This window comes from Diabrotica undecimpunctata, chromosome 7 (assembly GCF_040954645.1).
Source record: "Diabrotica undecimpunctata isolate CICGRU chromosome 7, icDiaUnde3, whole genome shotgun sequence".
Taxonomy (NCBI): Eukaryota; Metazoa; Arthropoda; class Insecta; order Coleoptera; family Chrysomelidae; genus Diabrotica; species Diabrotica undecimpunctata.
In genome coordinates, this window is record NC_092809.1 from 86,542,250 (window position 1) to 86,562,272 (window position 20,023).

General features: G+C 32.8%; 1 protein-coding gene across 3 annotated transcripts in view; it reads right to left on the reverse strand.

Moving 5' to 3' along the window:
- Nucleotides 1–5,438: 5,438 nt before the first annotated feature.
- The window catches only part of Sin3A (SIN3 transcription regulator family member A), a 319,966-nt gene continuing 305,381 nt past the window's right edge, over nucleotides 5,439–20,023 (reverse strand). For all 3 annotated transcript variants that reach the window (XM_072537654.1, XM_072537655.1, XM_072537656.1), the window contains exon 12: nucleotides 5,439–7,123. In XM_072537654.1, the coding sequence (XP_072393755.1) occupies nucleotides 6,878–7,123 (246 nt within the window). In that variant the 3' untranslated portion in view covers nucleotides 5,439–6,877. The remainder of the gene's footprint in view (nucleotides 7,124–20,023) is intronic.

A 20,023-nucleotide genomic window follows, 5' to 3' on the forward strand; every position in this document is an offset into this window, starting at 1 on the left:
ACATTTCTTACACCAGTCTTTTACGTCGTCGGAACTGTTCATCCAATAAAACCGTTCCCGAATTCGCTGAAGGGTTTTCCTTACACCAAAATGCCCTCCCGATGGACTGTCGTGTAACTGACGAAGTACTTCGGCTATTCTGCTCTTTGGGATCACCAACTGTCTTCTTTTCTCTGAACCGTCATCATTTTTCAGGACTCGTTTGAGCAAGCCATCTTCGATGATAAATGAGTCCCACTGGGCCCAATACGTCTTAACTACTGAGCATAGGTTTGATATTTCCTGCCAAGGTGGTCGACGGTTTTCCTCTTTCCATTTTCGGATTTTCTGTATAACTGGATCTCTCTCTTGTTCTGCCCTTATCTTAGTAGGCGTCCAGTCGTCGTTGACAATCGTCGTTCTTAGCACTGCTGCTTCCTTGGATTCCGTTTTGTTGCAGTGGGAACACTCTGCTGGGCATGGCCTTCTGGAAAGAGAATCAGCGTTTCTGTGGCTAACTCCGGCCCGGTGCTCAATCTTAAAATCGTATTCTTGGAGTCGTTCGATCCACCTGGCTATCTGACCCTCTGGATTCTTAAACTGCATCAACCACTTAAGGGCGGCATGGTCGGTTCGGATTAGAAACTTTCTGCCATAGAGGTATTGATAGAAGTGCTCTACTGATTTAACTACTGCTAGAAGTTCTCTTCTCGTGACGCAATAATTCCGCTCAGGTTTTGAAAGAACTTTACTAAAATATCCGAGGACTCGTTCCTGTCCTCCTTGAATCTGAGACAGCACTCCTCCAATTCCCACATTACTTGCATCCGTATCTAAGATGAACTCTCCTTCTGGCAGTGGATACCCTAAAATTGGTGCTGTTATTAGATGTTTTTTTAAGGTCTCAAAGGCATTTTGGCAGTCTGTATCCCAGCGGTATTCTCTTGCTTCCTCTGTAAGTCGCGTTAATGGCTTAGCGATATCTGCAAACTTCTTAATAAACCTCCGGTAGTAAGTACATAGTCCAAGAAAACTTCTCACTTGATGTTTGTCAGTTGGTTTTGGCCATTCCTTAATGGAATCGATTTTTCCCTTATCCACGGCCACTCCTTCTTTACTGACTATATGACCCAGATAATTGACTTTACCTTGAAATAGCTGGCACTTCTTGGGGTTTAGCATCAATTGGGCAGCTTTAAGTCGATTAAAAACGTTTTCTAAATTCCTCAAATGATCTTCGAATGTCTCCCCCAAGACGATTATGTCATCTAAATAAACCAGGCATGTTTTCCAAGATAACCCTCTCAACACATTTTCCATAAGCCTCTCAAATGTCGCAGGAGCATTACAAAGTCCAAATGGCATAACGTTGAATTGCCACAATCCAGATCCTGTTGTGAAGGCTGTCTTTTCTTTATCGACTGGGTCCATTTCTACCTGCCAGTATCCAGACTTCAAATCCAAAGTAGAAAACAATTTACTTCCAGTCAATGTGTCCCATGTGTCATCGATCCGAGGCAGAGGATAACTATCTTTCTCGGTAACGTTGTTCAGCAAACGGTAATCCATACAGAACCTCGTCGTTCCGTCTTTCTTCTTAACCAGGACCACCGGAGAGACCCATGGGCTCGTAGAAGGTTCTATCACCCCGTCTTTCTTCATTTCCTGAACAATCGTTTCAGCTTCCTCTCTTTTTGCCTGTGGTAATCGTCGAGCTGTTTGACGAATTGGCTTAGCATTACCAGTATCAATTTTATGCTTAACAACCGTAGTTCTTCCCGTCTTTCCTCCTTTCGGTACGAAAATATCACGATACTGCCGAAGAAATTCCCTTAATTTCCTTTTCTCCATCTGATTTAGAGACTGTCCTGCAACTGCAACCATTTGGTCGAATTTGTCGTTGGAATTATCAGATGTTGTCGCCTGACGGATTATGGATGTCACAGGTACACAAGTTCCTACTTTTGTCTCTTTCTTTATGGTCACTGGGTAGTCGTTGACATTGATAAGTCTCACAGGAATTTCTTTAGCCGAAGTCACCAATTCCTTTCCAATTATGATTCCACGGCCAACCTCATCGTCGTGGTTCCAAGGCTCCATCATAACAGGTCTCCCTTCGTCTACAATTCCCTGTAGTCGCGCTACTATGATCGTTTCGCTTCTCGCAGGCACGACTGTATCTTCTGTAATGGCTGCTTGCACAGTGTTGTCATTATGTGGATGGAGAAATACCTCCTCGTTGCCAACTTTGATTACCTTATTCTTAAAATCCAATTGGAATCCATGCATATTCATTACGTCCATTCCTAATATAACATCCTCTTCGATGTCAGCAACTATAACAGTATGGACAAACTTTTCTGCCCCAATTCCCAATTGTACCTGGATTTCTCCATGAATGTTGGCATTTTCACCTGTAGCGGTCCGAAGTCGCAACCTCGTTGGTAATAGTTTCTTACGGCTGTTTATAACTGTTGGGCGTATAATGGTTCTGGTCGCTCCGGTATCCACCAACAACGTATGTCTTTTACCATTTATTTCTCCATCTACATATACACTATCTTCACGACATTTCAAAGAAGCTATTAGTATAAGAGGGTCTTTGGAAAAGTTCCGGGTCGAAGCTGCTCCCCTAAAGCCGACTCGTTCTGGTTTTCCTGATGGTGAGTTTCTTGATTTTATGGTCTTCGTTTTCTTGCATGTAATACTTTTCATCATATTAACGAGCTGGTCAAGTTTATCTTGATCTCCTTCCTCTTTTACAGTCCTAACTTTACTGTACCCGCCAGAGGCCTGCGTAGCTGACTCGTATTCGAGGGCGGCGGATAGGACATCAACCAGCGTCTTGTGACGAGCTAATCGCAGTGTTTTCTGCATTTCATGATCACGAAGACCATCAATAAACGTTTGAACGGCCAATTTTTCCATCATGTCTTCGGAAGCTGTTGGATAAGCATATCGTACTAATCTGGCAATATCTACCTCATATTCTTGAAGAGCCTCATCTTTCTTCTGTCTACGATTTTTAAGCTGCGACTGATATACATGCTCCAAATGTTCGTGGCCATATCGCATATTTAACCTCTTCTTCAGTTGTTCGAAATCATCGGTCTCCTCTACGGCTATGGTCTGAAGCACATCTAAGGCATCTCCTCGAAGAGCGATAGTCAGGTTTACCGCCTTTTCTTTTTCAGACCATCCATTTGCTCTTGCGGCTGATTCGAACTGTTTCATGTAGTTGTTCCATGACGATTTTCCATCGAAAGTTGGGACTTTCACATGGACAGAACCTCCACTTCCTTCAAATTTCGGCCGTGTTTCCAACTTACATTTCGTCTCTTCTTCTTTTGTCTCCACTGTAATTGGATTGTTTCCTCTCTCTGCTGTCCCTGTTTCCTCCATCTTCCTTTCCATCTCTTTAATCTTTTCTTCGAAGGCCGACATATCGGCAGCAACTTGGTTTTTTAGCGAAGACATTCTATAGTCGAGGGCAGACATCTCGGAAGTTACTTTAGAGATGTTAGCAGAAACTTTACTTTCCAGAGAAGAAATCTCGTTAGAAACTTTGTTTTCTAATGAGGCGATGTCGCCGGAAACTTTTCTCCAATGATGCGATGTCACCGGAAACTTTGTTCTCTAATGATGCGATGTCGCCGGAAACTTTCGAAATATCGCCAGAAACTTTGTTCTCTAATGATGCGATGTCACCAGAAACTTTCGAAATCGACGAGAGGACAGCATCTTCAAATATATAAGTCTCTGGATCTAGTCCTTCTTCTAGCAAAGCGTTCTTTAGTCGTTGGACTAACTCAGCCTTTTTTCCGGTGGAAGCTAATTCTCTGTCTTCAAGATGTCTTCTTAAATTAGTCACTGTCAGCTCATAAATCGTAGCCATTTTCACAATTTATTTTATATTCACTTGTATTATTATTATAAGTCTAATTTATGTTCGATCCCACTCTGACACCATTTGTTGTGGATTTATTAAAAGGTTCAATATTTATAACACTTACGGATTTAATTTATTTCTTTATTTATATTAACTATCTGACAATAATTTATATATATCCGTACGTAACAAATTCGCGAGCGCGTCTTGAGAATTAACTGTTCCTTCCAAATAAAATGTCCTTTATATATGCCATTGCCTTTACGCTAGAATCATCGAACAGCCTTCTCGATTAGCGGCGAAATTATAACGGTAAGGCAAACGGGTATTTTTACATCGGCTCGACCGTTTCTGGAAGGTCCCTTCAGGTAAATTTCTGCCGGCTAATCGAATACTCTCGTAAAATCTAAAACAGAACAGCATTAGTCATAATATTTACGGTTATTTTAGGCCAGGATAATTATCGTAACAGAATCATTTCGCACATGTGTGTTCGTTGTTGGTTTGTCGCTTTCCATGGATCGAGATAAGTATGCGATTAGTACGATGTAGAATATTTTTCAAGGATCTGTACGCGTACTGTACGTATACCGTTCGGCTCGCATATGTGTACCCACCTTTATGTACGAGAAGTTGCTTCTATATAAACCTTATTACAGTCTGAGCAAGGTATTTGATACACTACTTTGGAATTTAGTGTATAAATGTGCTATGGTTTTAAAATTTCTAGTGGCAAAGTTTGAAGAGACTAAAATACATACTAATGGAAGACTCTTATCCCGTAGGTCTACTTAATAAATTAATTTTTAGTACTGCAAACTCTCCAGCCTCCATCACATTGATCGGCAATACCAACAATAAAAAAAAATCGCAGTAAAAACGGCAAGCCAAGAAATAATAATATAATAAAACAATAGCCCGACTTTTAACACCTTAGTACCAACAACACCACCAACTTTTGGACCTTTACCTTATATTCCATTCTTAACAACGAAACTTCTCAAATTATTTAAAGGATTAAAAAAAGCCACTTAGATTTAAACAAAGATTGAAAAAATCCACCAAAGATGAAAAAGTCAAAATAAATGTGACAGAAATGAAGACTTTAAAATAGAAGACAATCTAAGAGGTGAAATAAGAAAGTATACTTTTGTGTAAATAAGAAAGTATACTAAAGTATATACTTTTATCGAATACCAAAAGACAAATTTATCAGAAAGTTATGTAAAATAACTGTAGATACAAAACTAAACATTTTACACTTAAAAACGTAATCATAGAAAAATGTTGGCAAATTTGAGAAAGGTTAATAACCTTACAAAGGATCATATTCTTTTGTGAGTAGATCATTTTAAATATTTTGCTATAAAATTTGCAACCTCCAGATAAAAAAATGAACTACTTATATCATAGCCTATTGCTTTATTCTTGCTACTGTTTATTATTTTAAATGAGACATATTCACTCCCAATACCTCGGCAAAACCGATAGTATGCTAGAATATCTCTGCGTTTGGGCGGGATCCTTCATAATTATTACCGTTTTTAGATGACATATAATAAAACAAAACTAACAACTAATGTACATTTATTAATTTAATATCTGATCGACCGATGCATACATGCATGCTAAGATCAAAAAAATCTCAGCATTAAATTAAAATTAAAAAATCTGAACAAACAAGTACAATGAGTTTGGGACTTAAATAATAGGTTACATACACATAAAAATAGTATCACTGCGAGGGCTTCTCCTTAAAAAAAAATAAATAAATAAAATACTTTCGAACTTGGGTTAGAAATTTCGAAAAAAAGAAATAAACAATGGTGCTCCACGATTTTTTATAAAAGTGTTAAGTGATCAAAGCGGTCATACAGTTATATGAATGTTCACATAACAGTTAAAGTATTATCAGTTTAGTACTTAATGGAAGACCAAGATTTTGATATAAAAATCATATTGAACATTTAGTGAAGCATTTTCCATTGCCAATTCACATACATATGAACGTTGAACTAAAATTGGTTTTGGAAAAATATTTATTATGATAAATAATAGAAAGAATATTTATTGTCTAATGAATTAAATGGTTAAGTACCTTGGATTTGATTAATTATATTCAGATACTATTTTGCTTTGAACACTTACATAAAAAAATCCTGTAAGTGACGAGACAAAAATATAAAAACTTACGAATTGAAAGCCCCGCCACAACACCATACAAAATATGCCTTTATAAGGAACCGGATTAAGGTCTTGTAACAAACAACAAATATAAAAAATAACACAATATTGCAAATCTGAGCCAGTTCCTAGAATTAAAAAAAAAACAAAAGTAATAAATATGTAGGACACCACATATTTCAATTTATTTTGGCCCTCTCTCAAAATATCTCATAACAAAACATTTAAAACGTGCGCTGTCCTTAAATGAAACTATAAAAATGGTAATTAAACAATGTGTCTACTAGATGAAATAAACAAGGATATTTGGATAACACCCCATTGACAATTTTATAAAGAAAGAAAATAGTGGATTCCCATTTGACAGTATCAACTATTAGTTTTATAGCGCTGATCACATAAAAATTAAAATTTGGAATACTTTACGAAGAACAATTAAGACGAAGATTATAATACAGGCTAAAACTATAGGAGATTGTTAAAATATGAAGTATTGTTGAGTAAAATATATAGACAAGATAGATGTGGCTGCAAAGTTTAAACCACTTAGTTTGATGATTTAATCACAACTCCATTTGAAAATAAATTTTAACTCTTGGAGAGTCCAGTCCTTATTTGAATAGTGGAAATAGTCGAATATCTAAAAACTCACACGAAAGTTGGAACCAGAAAACCTGAATATTAAAAATACAATTCCCAGATATAAACAATTTTTAATCTAGTAGACATCGACATGTACTTCAATAATTATTGATTCGTTGACAAGTATTATGAAAAACTATATTAAATTCTAGGAAATCGCCCGTTTTTAAATATTTTTGATTTTCAAACGCTTGAAGGATCGACAGAGTTCAAATGTTCAACACGATACCTGTTGTAAGATACATATGGAGTCCTAGTTAGATCGTTATCAGTTAGTACACGCGTTCTGTTGGGTACCACGCCGTCACATCTACCCATCAGCCAATCTGTACACTGCTTCACTTGAATGTCACTAACATGCTCACTGGTCCATTCTTTCAGCCACGAGCGGAAACGACCCGCTTTTTTTTTCGTTACCTGGGGATGAGACTAAAAAAAGTAAACATTAGATATCACGTAGTATAAAGCATCATAAAATGGTTGTTATAGAATATATATATATATATATATATATATATATATATATATATATATATATATATAAATTATATTCAATGGTTGAATAGCAGAGGTTTTATCAGTTAATAATTGGCAACTAAAAGTCGTCAACTATTTTATTGATTTATTCGAATACGTTTCGCTTTTATTTTTAAAAGCATCATCAGTTCACTACAAATAAAAAAGATTTTAGAATATAAGTAAACAAGCAACAGGGTTCATACTTACAAAAACAATTTGTAGGCTTTTTAGATGTTATAAAAACTCTACGATAACTTAACATTAAAGATTAACAACTAAACGAGAGAAACGAAACAAAAAAATACAAGAAAAACTGAAGAAACACTATAAAACACTTGAACACTAGTTCATTTGATTTTAACCGATGGCTTCATTTGAATGTCAATTTAAGCTCTTTCGAGGGTCAAACCACACTAATCTTTTCGATTTTTTCTATCAGCTCTAGGATGTCATAATTTTCACATGTGGCTTATTGTCGTACATGTGTTTCTCTGGAATGTAGCAAGCAGGCACGATTCTTGAGGGAATTAGAGGGCAGAACAGGGACAGACCTTTTTTAAAAAATGATTCATTTATTCCTTTTTCTTTAAAAAAACCAAACAAAAAAAAAATGGAAAGAAGAATGGGAATGAAATTACTGTCTTGTAAGGGGTTTTTTTATTTGTTTTGTATGATGAGAGAGTGATATATCTGGCTCAAGTTGTCGATGTCGGTTCTCTTATTTAGGGACGATGGATGTTTTAGAATTTGACACATTTCAAGGATGGATCGCTTATGATAATTTTTTTTTTGTTTGCACAGTATTTTGGTATTCGTGAAGTCGATACTGTGTTTGGTTGAAATGGCATGCTGTGCAAGGGCACAAGATGGTTTAGAAATCCTAATGTCGCTTTTGTGGGACGTTAGTCGACCTTGAAGAGAGCGGCTGGTCTGGCCAATGTAGCAGGAGTTGCACTCTGCACAGGGTACATGATAGACGACATTAGTTTGTTCTAGAGGGGCCAATGGAGTTTTTGTCTTAGAAAATAACTTACCTAAGGTTCTGGTATTTTTTAAGGCTCTAAACTACATATTCATATATATGCACAGTATTATTGTTGTTGGATATAAGGAGATCCGCTTATAACGAGGTAATTAGTCTGCCATTTCAGTTCTCGTTATAGAGGGAGTCTACTGTATGTATGTATGTATGTATGTATGTATGTATATATGTATATATATATATACTATGTATATATATATATATATATATATATATATATATATATATATATATATATATACAGGGTGGTCCTTAAGTAATTGTACAAACAGAAACCGTAGATTCTGCACTTTAAAATCTTACGATTTAAGCCAACTTGCTTTAATAAAATGTTGATATTAGGAAAGATACAGAGTGTTTTATTTTTCACTATAACTTTTACGTTTGTAAATATTTTTGGACAAAAATTTATAATTGGATTCTTCTAAGTAGGATCAATTATAATTTTATACATACTTTTATGTAACTGATAGAGGGCGCCACATATGTCACATGTGTCGCATAGATTTGCACTTAACCTTTTTGCTCTTAAAGTTAGCTCTATTTATGTTAAAAAATATTAAAGATACATACATTATTTTTACAAAAAAAAGGTATACTTGTTAGTAACCTCAAAATTTAACCGTTTTCGAGATAATCACATTTTATAAGTCAGCTGCATAATAATTCTTAGTTGTGATATTTGTGCGGTAAAGCACTGAATACCTATAGATAAGCATAATTCATAGTTTATTCTTATTAAAACAACTCAAAGATGATAATGTAACATTACAAAATTTTTGTTATAGCTGCTAAATGCCTTATTGGAGAAAATATTCTTCATCGTCTTCTTTAGGTGCCGTGTCTGTATTCAGACGTTGGCCTTCATCAAGTTTACAATTTCCCCTTTTCTATCGCTTCTATACCTACTGACGTTGTATTACTTTTTTCCTACTGTAAAATGCTGAAACCCCAAAATATGTGGTTTATGCAAGATGCCACCTTCTAGAGAGAAGGCAGTGAGAACATACTTTAAAAAATATAACTTTTCTGAACGTTGGATTGGTCGTGGCAGTCATATTCCTTGGCAATGTGGTGAGATATTGATATAACTATTTAATTTATAAAAAATCCCAAAATAATACTTATTATTTATGTATTACGTAAATTTTTTACTCATTTTTATTAGGACAATTAGAAACTAAAGCACAGGTATTGAATAACACATATGTGTCTTGTTTCATAATACTTTTGCTACAAATCTAACCTTAAAGACTCGATGATCACCTTAACGATGATGTTTTTGTAAAGCATTTTTACAAAAACATCATCGTTGGCCTAATAACCGATATTGTTATAAATATAGTAAACACACAGGCATTTTAGTTCAGCATAATATTAGTTCGTTATTTAATCATAACAGTCTATTTGTTAGATATGTAATTATAGTTACTCGTAAGCTGTAACGTAATCATATAAATAAGTACCTCTGCGACAAATAAGATGTAGTTCCATAAGATTTGGATATGTATCCAAAAGAATATATTCATCCATTATACATTATAGCCACTACGTAGCCCAGAATTTAATCCGCTTGATTTTGGTGCATGGGGCGTATTAAAACAACGTGTCTATAAGAATCCCATAATATTCGTAACCAACTATGGAAAGAAATAAATACTGCAGAAGTTTTTTTAGAACTAATGATGCTATTTAATATTAGACGATATTTTATGGAATATATTTACAAATCAATTAAAGAAAATGGTGGAGATATCGAACACTCTTGACAAAAAGTTATGATATTTAGTTAACTATTTCTTAATTTGGGTTGTAAACAAAATGTTTTAATAATGACTTTAATTTAATATAAAACGTAAAATGTTTGATGTAAAATCCTATTATTCTGTTGTTTGTCAAATCCTATTATTAATTATCCTGCTGATATATTTATTTTATTTAATATTTCGTTAACTATTAACTTTAGTTAAAGGTATTTTATACAAAAATTTAGATTTATTAATGTTTTTGTCATATTTTTCCTTCGTTGCCTGACTTGCCTGGAGTAATTGCTTTAAATCAGAATTATGCAGCTGATTTGTAAAATGAGATTATCTCGAAAACTGTTGAGTTTTAAAGTTATTAAGAAGTATACCTTTCTTTTGTTAAAATAATGTATCTTTAATATTTTTTGTCATAAATACAGGTAACTTAAAGAGCAAAAAAGTTAAGTTCAAATTTATGCCACATATGTGTAAATTTTTATGCATAAATGTTTACGAACATGAAAGTTATAGCGAAAAATAAAATTTTAAATTTTACCCTGTATCTTTCATCAAGATTTTATTAAAGCAATTTGGCTTAAATCGTAATATTTTAAAGTGTAGAATCTACTGTTTCTTTTTGTACAATTACTTAAGGACCACCCTATATATATATATATATATATATATATATATATATATATATATATATATATATATATATATATATATATAGTAATTATAAAAATTACCATCAATAACGTACATAAACTAAAATGAATATATATGGTTTAATAAAGAAATTAAAAACTTTGTATTGTGGATTGTTTATTTTATTATTTTGTAAGCAACTTTTATTAACTTTAAAATCTTTGAGAACCATGCTTACTTTTTGACTATTCATTGCATTGAAAATAAGTAGAATTTCTTAGTATTACTGAATCTACAAATAGGCAAAAATTTGAAAAATGTGTATAAGACAGATGATGCTACAATGTTTGATCTTACATTTATAAAAGACCATCCGTCGAAAATATATAGAATGCGAGATTTTACCTATGATGAAATACAACAAACACGACAAGCATCAAAGTAAAAATACACATAGCAATAGCAAACAGAACTTATCCATAGAGAATTTACCTATGATGAAATACAACAAACACGACAAGCGTCAAACTAAAAATACACATAGCAATAGCAAACAGAACTTATCCATAGTCTTCAGAAAAATCTGGGAAATAAAAACCTAAAACGTATAGTTAAGCTCGACGTTTCGATTTTGATATATCATATTATGAGGTTGAAGCATAACGAGAGGTTTCAAAACGAGACTATTTGGTATCTTAAAGAGAAAAATACTTCGAAAAATATTTGGGGCCGAATAAAAATGAGCTGTGGTAACTTTGAAGTGTACTAGATACACACAGATCTAGATATTGTGAAATTTATATTGTAAGTGCAGAGGCTAAGATGGGCTGTACACATTGCTAGAATCGACGGGACTGGCGACTTCGCTATGAGCCAGTTATGCTGATATCTATACTGCTCGGATTTTAAATCATATTACCGTGGTACCTCGATATACGAGTGCCCTAATATACGAGTGCATTGAGATACGAGCTGCCGAGCGAGCGACATTTTGCTTTGAGATGGAGCAACATTTCAGATAAGAGGAATCACACACTACACTGCTGCACTGTCGTTTCAGTTTCTCGTACCTCGTTTTCACTCGTTTTCGAAGCATTTTTGAGAAGTTGGGTTTGAGTTTTTGCTTTTTGTACATTTATAAAATATCACATTTATTTTTATAAATGTGAGTCCTCTACTGAATTCAAGCGTAAAACCATAGAAAAACATGAGCAAGGTGTGCGAGTAATTGACTTGGCGAGGGTGTACGGGCGTAGCAAAGAGTTTATAAAGGTTCTCTACCTACTACCCAATACCACTCCTATCCTGCATCCCATGGATCAGCAAGTGATTTCTAATTTTAAGAAGTTGTACACCAAGCACATTTTTCGGCGCTGATTTGAGGTGACGGAGAACTAAAACGAGAGTTCTGGAAGGACCACTTTAATATCGTGCTATATCTAAAAATTATTGATCAGGCCTGGCTGGGTGTTACGAGGACCTTAACTTCTGCATGGAGGAAACTGGCCTGAGGCTGTAGCCGAACGGTCTTCAAAGGATTGGAACCCGAAGTGTAGTGGTAGAGAATATTGTTTTTCTGTGATAATCCATAGGTCTTAACTTGGATGAGAGAGATGTGAACGAACTCGTCGAGGAATAATTTTAAGAGGTGACAACCGAGGAGGTACACGATCTACATTCTCAGCAACATCTTCTTCTTCTTCAAGTGCCATCTCCGCGGCGGAGGTCGGCAATCATCATAGCTATTCGAACTTTTGAGACGGCTGCTCTGAAAAGTTCATTTGATGTACATCCGTACCACTCTCTCAGGTTGCGCAGCCATGACATTCTACGCCTCCCTATGCTTCTCTTTCCTTGGATCTTTCCCTGCATGATCAGTTGGAGCAAGGTGTATTTCTCTCCACGTGTAATATGTCCGAGATATTCCAATTTTTTTGTTTTTATTGAATTTAAAATTTCCATTTTAATTTCCAGCAACATACGGTGATTCAACGAAAAATTGGTTTTGAAGAGGAGCCAAAGATGGATGAGGTTATCTCTACAAGCGATATCTTGGGAATGTGGGAGAAAATTGTAAAGTTCGTAGATAAAAATCACCCCGAAAAGGTTGTAACTGGTCGTGCATCGAAGTTGTTCAACGAAACTTGTCTAACTCTTTTCCGCAATATCCTGAATGGGAGGAAGAAACCAACCACTTTGAAAATTTTTTTTAATCGATCTGCAGGTGAAAATTAGCAAAGTGTGACAAAAAAAAAGCGAAGAAAAGTGACGAAAATTAAGTGATTCCGTAAGCATTTCACTTTTTTTATATTTTTATAGAATGTGTATTTATTACGTATAAATAAATGTTTCTTCCTGTAAATACATTTTTCTTATTCAAAAACACTTTACAAAAACAACTGAGGTGGTGTTTTGGGATGTGGAACGGATTAATGACTTTTCAATTAATTTCAATGGGGAAAATTGCTTTGAGATACGAGCAATTTGACAAACAAGCACGGTTATGGAACTAATTAGACCCGTATGTCGGAGTACCATTGCATTGACTATATTTAATAGGAATAAACTACAATTTTAATTAAAAATACATTCTTTACATTTATAAATGTTAAAAAATACATTAGGTTTGATGTTCCTATATAAAAGCGTGGAGTGCATTTAAAGATGTGCATTTTTAAGAAAGGGGTGAATTAGTCTCTATGCATTAGGGTAAATTCTATGTCCTTTTAGTACATATACATCTACAGAAAAGTTGTTCAAAATAAAATTTTCTATCTAAATGTCACCTTTTAAGTAAATTTTTTTTTGACAAAAATATATTCAAAACACGAAACAAAATTACTCGATTTTTTTTTTGCTCCATAACTTTTTCTCCACGGGGATATAGGTATAGGCATTGATTTAGAAAAAAAAACTTCTATCCTTCTTCAAAATGACGTTTGTTAGAAGCTTTTAGGATTCAAAGTATCCGAGATACGATTTTTCAAAGTTTATCACTCACGCCATTTTCATTTTTAGGTACATGCAATGATAAAGAAAGAAAAAAAATTATCTCTAAAATGATCTACAGTAAAAAGCTAGGACAAAGTTTTCTTCTTTTAAAGATTTTTTTTATTTACTACAAAATACAAAAATCGCATAAGGAAGCTGCACTCTTCACCTTTAAAACCTATCTTAATTTTTGTAGGATAGGACAATTTAAAAGCTATTGAATTTTTACAGTGATCCAAATTTGATTTAAAAAATTGATTTCATTAAAGAATTCAAAATCGCTGGTCACTGCTAGCGTTGTTTCCGAGAGAACGGTTCGTTATAAACAAAAAGTTTTTAACATTTTAAACATTTTTGTTCAAAATCATCTCAGCTACATTTCTTGTTTGAAACATTTTTTTTCTACGGCGTACAGATTCGTGGTAAATCGATGTTTTCCATTTCCACCCATTTACAAGGGGGGGGGGGGTTAAGAAAAAGACCGGGGGGAGAAGTGGCAAACTTTTTTCTCAAAATTTACATTCTCAGCGCGAAATTCCGCTTGTTTGTATGATTTTTAGAGGCTCAGTGCATTTTTGACTCTGACGACTGAAGTATTCTTTTCTTATACATTTATGTATATAAAATTCGTTGCAAGCATCAGAATTTGATCATATTGTAACGAAATAGCCCATCTTCGATGCGTGGTACGTGTCACAATTCTTAAAAGGATAAATCTAGAATATTCAAGTGTTGGCACTTCAATAGCGCCCGTCTTCGATGCGCGTTCAACGAGAAGAATAGAGGTGGACTATTCCATAACATCAGAGCTAATCTTGTAATAGACAATACAACGATTGAGCGTGTGTCCTGTTATAAATATCTAGGTGCTTGGATCACAGACGATACTGATCAAACAAAAGAGATTAGATGTAGAATAGAAATCGCTAGATCAGTCTTTAATAGAATGCGCAAACTCTTTTGCAATCGTGATATCAATATAAAGTTACGAATACGAATGCTGCGGTGTTATGTCTTTTCTACATTGTTGTATGGAGTAGAGGCTTGGACACTAAAACAGTTGACCACAAAAAACATCGAAGCTTTCGAGATGTGGTGCTATAGGCGCATTCTCAGAATATCATGGATGGACCGCGTCACTAACACGCAAGTACTCCAAACTTTAGACAAAAGATGCGAAATTCTAAATGAGATAAAAACTAGAAAGATGGAATACTTGGGGCACATTGTGAGAGGTGAAAAGTACGAACTTTTAAGAAATATCATGCAGGGCAAAATTAAGGACAAAAGAAGTGTGGGAAGAAGAAAAATATCGTGGCTTCGTAATCTACGTGAATGGTTCGGGTGTAGTTCGATTGAACTTTTTAGGCGCGCTGCTAACAAAGTCGCAGTGGCCATGATGATTTCCAATCTCCGATAGGAGTGGCACGAGAAGAAGAAGAATTCCAGAATATTCTAGTACATAATAACTTGTATATATAAGTAGCTCCGATATTAGTTTAGTTTAGTTGTTAAGATACTATCGTACTGTAAACTTATAAATAAATTTATTTACATAAATTAAAACCGCTCGTTTTATTTAAAAACGGTACAGTTGGTAATCTATGTAGGAAAGAACATTTAAAAAGTACGTGTGTGCCTGACCAAAGATGCTGCTAGTATAACTCTCGGTAAAACAGTTGCGTGAGCAAAAATTCTAAGGAAAATATATGGAGGAATCCAAGAACAGGGTTTGTGACGTAGGCGCTACAACTTTGAGTTATATAGAAGTTTTGGGGAACCTGACGTTGTAAAATGTATTAAATTAGCACGCCTTCGATGGATAGGACATGTAATTAGGCGAGATGAAGATGCAACGATCGGAAAAATTTTCGACCGAAGAGGACCAGTGGGAAGACGAGCTAGAGGAAGACCAAAACTTAGGTATCAAGGTAACATAGAGGATGATCTAAAATCCAATCCAGTTAAAGCATGGAGAAGACTTGCCAGAGACAGGGGCGAATGGAAGATTGTTCTGAAGAAGGCTTTGGCTCATAACGAGCTGTAATGCCACTGATGATGATGATACTGTAATGTAAATCCTAAAGACCTCTACCAAATTTTATTTTGAAGAGCAAGGATAAGAGTTTTTTTCTGTTACGCAATGCCTATACCTATACCCCCGTGGAAAGAAGTTACGTGACAAAAAAGAAAAATTGCGTGTATTCCCGATTTTTTTTGCTTGGTTTGTTTTAATATATTTCCGTCAAAATCGCAATCCCAAAATATAATGTCATTAACTCAAACAAATACATCAAACAAATAATGACCAATAATGTCATTAACTTAAACAAATACTATATATCCTTACCATACATTAATGGATTTTCTGAACAAATGTCAAAAATGTTGGCAAAGTATGATATTAATGTTGGACATAATTCAACAAAAAATTTGGAAAATATTTTTCAAAATTTAAACCAAAGGTTAATAAAGATCATCTATCAAATGTTATTTATAAAATAAATTGTAAAGAGTGTAATTCAACATATATTGGGGAAACACACCAATACCTACATTGAAGAGTTGTTGAACACAAACATAGTGTACAGACCAGTTCATTAAACACAACAGCCCTAGCCAAACATTCTCTAGAAAATGGCCATTCTTTTGATTTTGAAAATGTACTTAAAAATTACAACAAAAGATGCATATTGGAGCACATAAAAAAGATCCAAATTCTATCAATAATAAGACTGACATCAAAGATCTTTCCAATATGTATCATAATTTAATAAATAAAGTTATTTTTAAATGCAATATGGCAGATATTTAAGGTACGACCCAGAACCACTCATTTTTCCAATTTTTAATCCATGTTAAATTTTTAAAAAGTGTAAACATGAAATTCTATAATGTAATGTTAATAAAATAAAATCAAGTGCTTATTGAAAATAGCAAATTTGCCGAAACGTTTATATATATATATATATATATATATATATATATATATATATATATATATATATATATATATATATATATATATATAATAAATTTAAATAAAAATAAAATAAAATAAATTATTCTTTCTTAAACTTAGATTTATCAACTTACATTTTATTAACTATTTGTCAATATCACTTTTACATAATTAAGTAATTGTTCTTTTTGATGAACTTAGTTGTTAAAATTTTAAACTGAAATTTGATTCATAGAATCTTTTTCATTACGGTCCGAAATGTTTTGAACCTTTGGACTGTGGAAGTTGTATTAATCTTCACCTGTTGGCTGGCTAACCAGTGACGTCATATTATTATAATATATGATATTTTGTTTGACTTTCATACTTTGTTCTTTGTTGATAAATCAATCACTGTAGGATAAATGGTGATCTTAACCACCTTTTCCTTTCATTGTTGATTTCTTAACGACAAGTGGTCAACCAAATTTATAACTTTTTTTGAATATACCGCCCTATTACATAGAGGTTGGTATTTCGCCTTGCTGTTCTTGTCATTCTGACCTCAAGGCCATCTTTACTCACGTTGTTTGCGTGGGTGTTAAACCTGTAAATTCATTTATCGGCGAGACTCAGTAAGCTTAAGACTGGTAACTTCATTTTATCTTATACTAAATTAATTTAAATAACTTATAATGTTACCTAAAGTTAAATTTAAAATTTAATTGATTTAATAAATTATTGGAAGTGCTTTCTCATGATCTTTCTAGTTCTTTACACTTTAAAATAAATCTTAATGTTTTTTACTTAAGTTTTTATAATAACTTTTTTATATACATGTATGTTTATCACATGTTCTTTTGCTGTGCTAATTTTGTTAAATTGCAAACTATACCAAGTTTCAATTAATTGATTTATACAACTTTACTCTAAATGTCCAGTTTCGTAAGCTTTTTCATATTTTTAACATCTTTGACTGCTACATGTCTTTGTAAGGTAACACACTTATATTGTAACTTCTCTATGGATGTTTGGTTTCATATTGTTCTTTTTAGATGAACTGATGATGCTTTCTGAGCAGAAAGCGAAACGTCTTCAATAAATAGATGAAGTAGCCACCTTCTTTGTCTTTTATTTCTCCACTTTGACCGAAAAACCCACCACTCTTCGAGTGTACCTTAGTTTATATATATATATATATATATATATATATATATATATATATATATATATATATATATATATATATATATATATATATATATATATATATATATATATATATATATATATATATATATATATATATATTGCTTCTCAGATAAAACTATTCACCTTAAATAATTTTAAGGATTATTAATAATTTTTTTAATTTTTAGGAAAAACGCAAAATTACGTCAATTAATATTTAAAGGGGAAGACATTATGTCATATTTAAGCCCGCTGGGAAAGGCACCCTCTCACTCCTGTATTAAATAATTATTAAACAACAATATTAAACAATTATTATAAACAAATATGTTTACAATAATTGTAAAAAACGACTGCCATTCACTTCCATACAAGTACAATCTATTTTGAAATTTTTTGCTGGATATTACTTAACACATCTGCCTTTAATTATCGACATTCATTCTCTATTCTTTGTCGTAAATCATCTAGTGGTTGAGTAGCATAAATTTTTCTTTTTAAATACCTCCATAAGAAGTCTAGGGGTGTTAAATCCGGTTGTCGCACAGGTAGAGCAAAGTGTGAAGGAGCTTCATCATGTTGAAATACAACCAAATCTTCCGAAAGGTTATCATAATTTTCTACTACATATTACCTATTCTAATACAATCAACCACTTGCCTAAGTAACTCAAGATATGATACACCATTTAAGTTTCCAGTGATAAATAAGGGTCCGATAATGTGATCACCTAGGATACCACACCATACGTTCAACCTTTGAGGATGCTGTGTATCGGTAATTATGTCTGTTCACCAAACCATTTAATGAAAATAAACATTCACTCAAAAAGAAAATATTGTTTAATAATCGTGGATTGTTAATATTGCATTGTGTCATTAATTCGCAAAATTCGAGACAACAATCAAATTCTTCTTCATTTAACTCTTGTACCAATTTAATTTTGATGAATGAAACTTAAATTTATGGAGGACTCGGAAGGCTGTAGAAGATGAAACACTGATTGCTCTGCTTATTGTTGACAGTAACTGATTGCTCGGCCTCTAAGTTAACTTGCCCTAAAACTTGGATTGCTTCGTTATTTATAAGTCCATGTCGGTTTTGTTTTTTTATTGCAAACTGTGGCTCTAAATTTCTGCATCAGTTCAATCACATGCTTATAAGTTGCATGTCTATTGTGGTATTTTTCATTAAAAATTCTAGCAGCAGCTCTTGCACAATTATTATTTTTGTAGTATCAAACTATAATTTCAATTTTTTCTTGCAAAGTGTAAAACATTTCAGCGATCAAATTGTACACATATCAAAATAGTTTATTACAAGTTATAACAAATTGTCATTGGCAATTCACTGATTAAAATGAATGTGAATAATATCGAAAACCTTTGATAAAACTTAATAAAAAGTGAAGTTTTTTGTTTCTTGGTTTTTTAAGGTACTACAGATAGTACGGATAAATATTTAATTCATGAACTAATCACTTCAAGCCGAATGTTTTATACATTTTTAAAATCAGTACAAAAGGTGAATCCAAATATAAAATAAAAAAAGGGGGGAAGTAATTAAAAAAATAAAGGAATGATACGGGGGGTGAAAGGTTGCATTTCCCAGCAACCTTAAATATGACATAACGTCTCCCCCTTCAAATATTAATTGACGTGTTTTTGCGCTTTTCCTAAAAATAAAAATAAAAATAGAAGTTCAATATATATATATATATATATATATATATATATATATATATATATATATATATATATATATATATATATATATATATATATATATATATATATATAATTTAAAATATATTCAATGGTTGAATAGCAGAGGTTTTATAGGTCAATAATTGGCAAATAAAAGTCGTCAACTACTTTATTGACTTATTAGAATTATATATATATATATATATATATATATATATATATATATATATATATATATATATATATATATATATATATATCTAGTGTTAGGGCACTAATTTTTTTAAACATTTGATGAAACATGCTAAATCTATTTTTATCCTAATTAAATATTTTGTCAGCACGTATGGGTCAAAAATAGCTTATTTACAATACATACTAGGGTTTAATATGAAATATTGTAAAATAATAAAGTTTGATCTGACTTAAGTCCTTTGGATCACAGAATAAAATACTTAAGTTTTTTTGACCAGATATTTTAATCATATTAAATATACAAGTTTACATTTTAATAACAGTAATATTTAGTTTTTAAATTATAATATA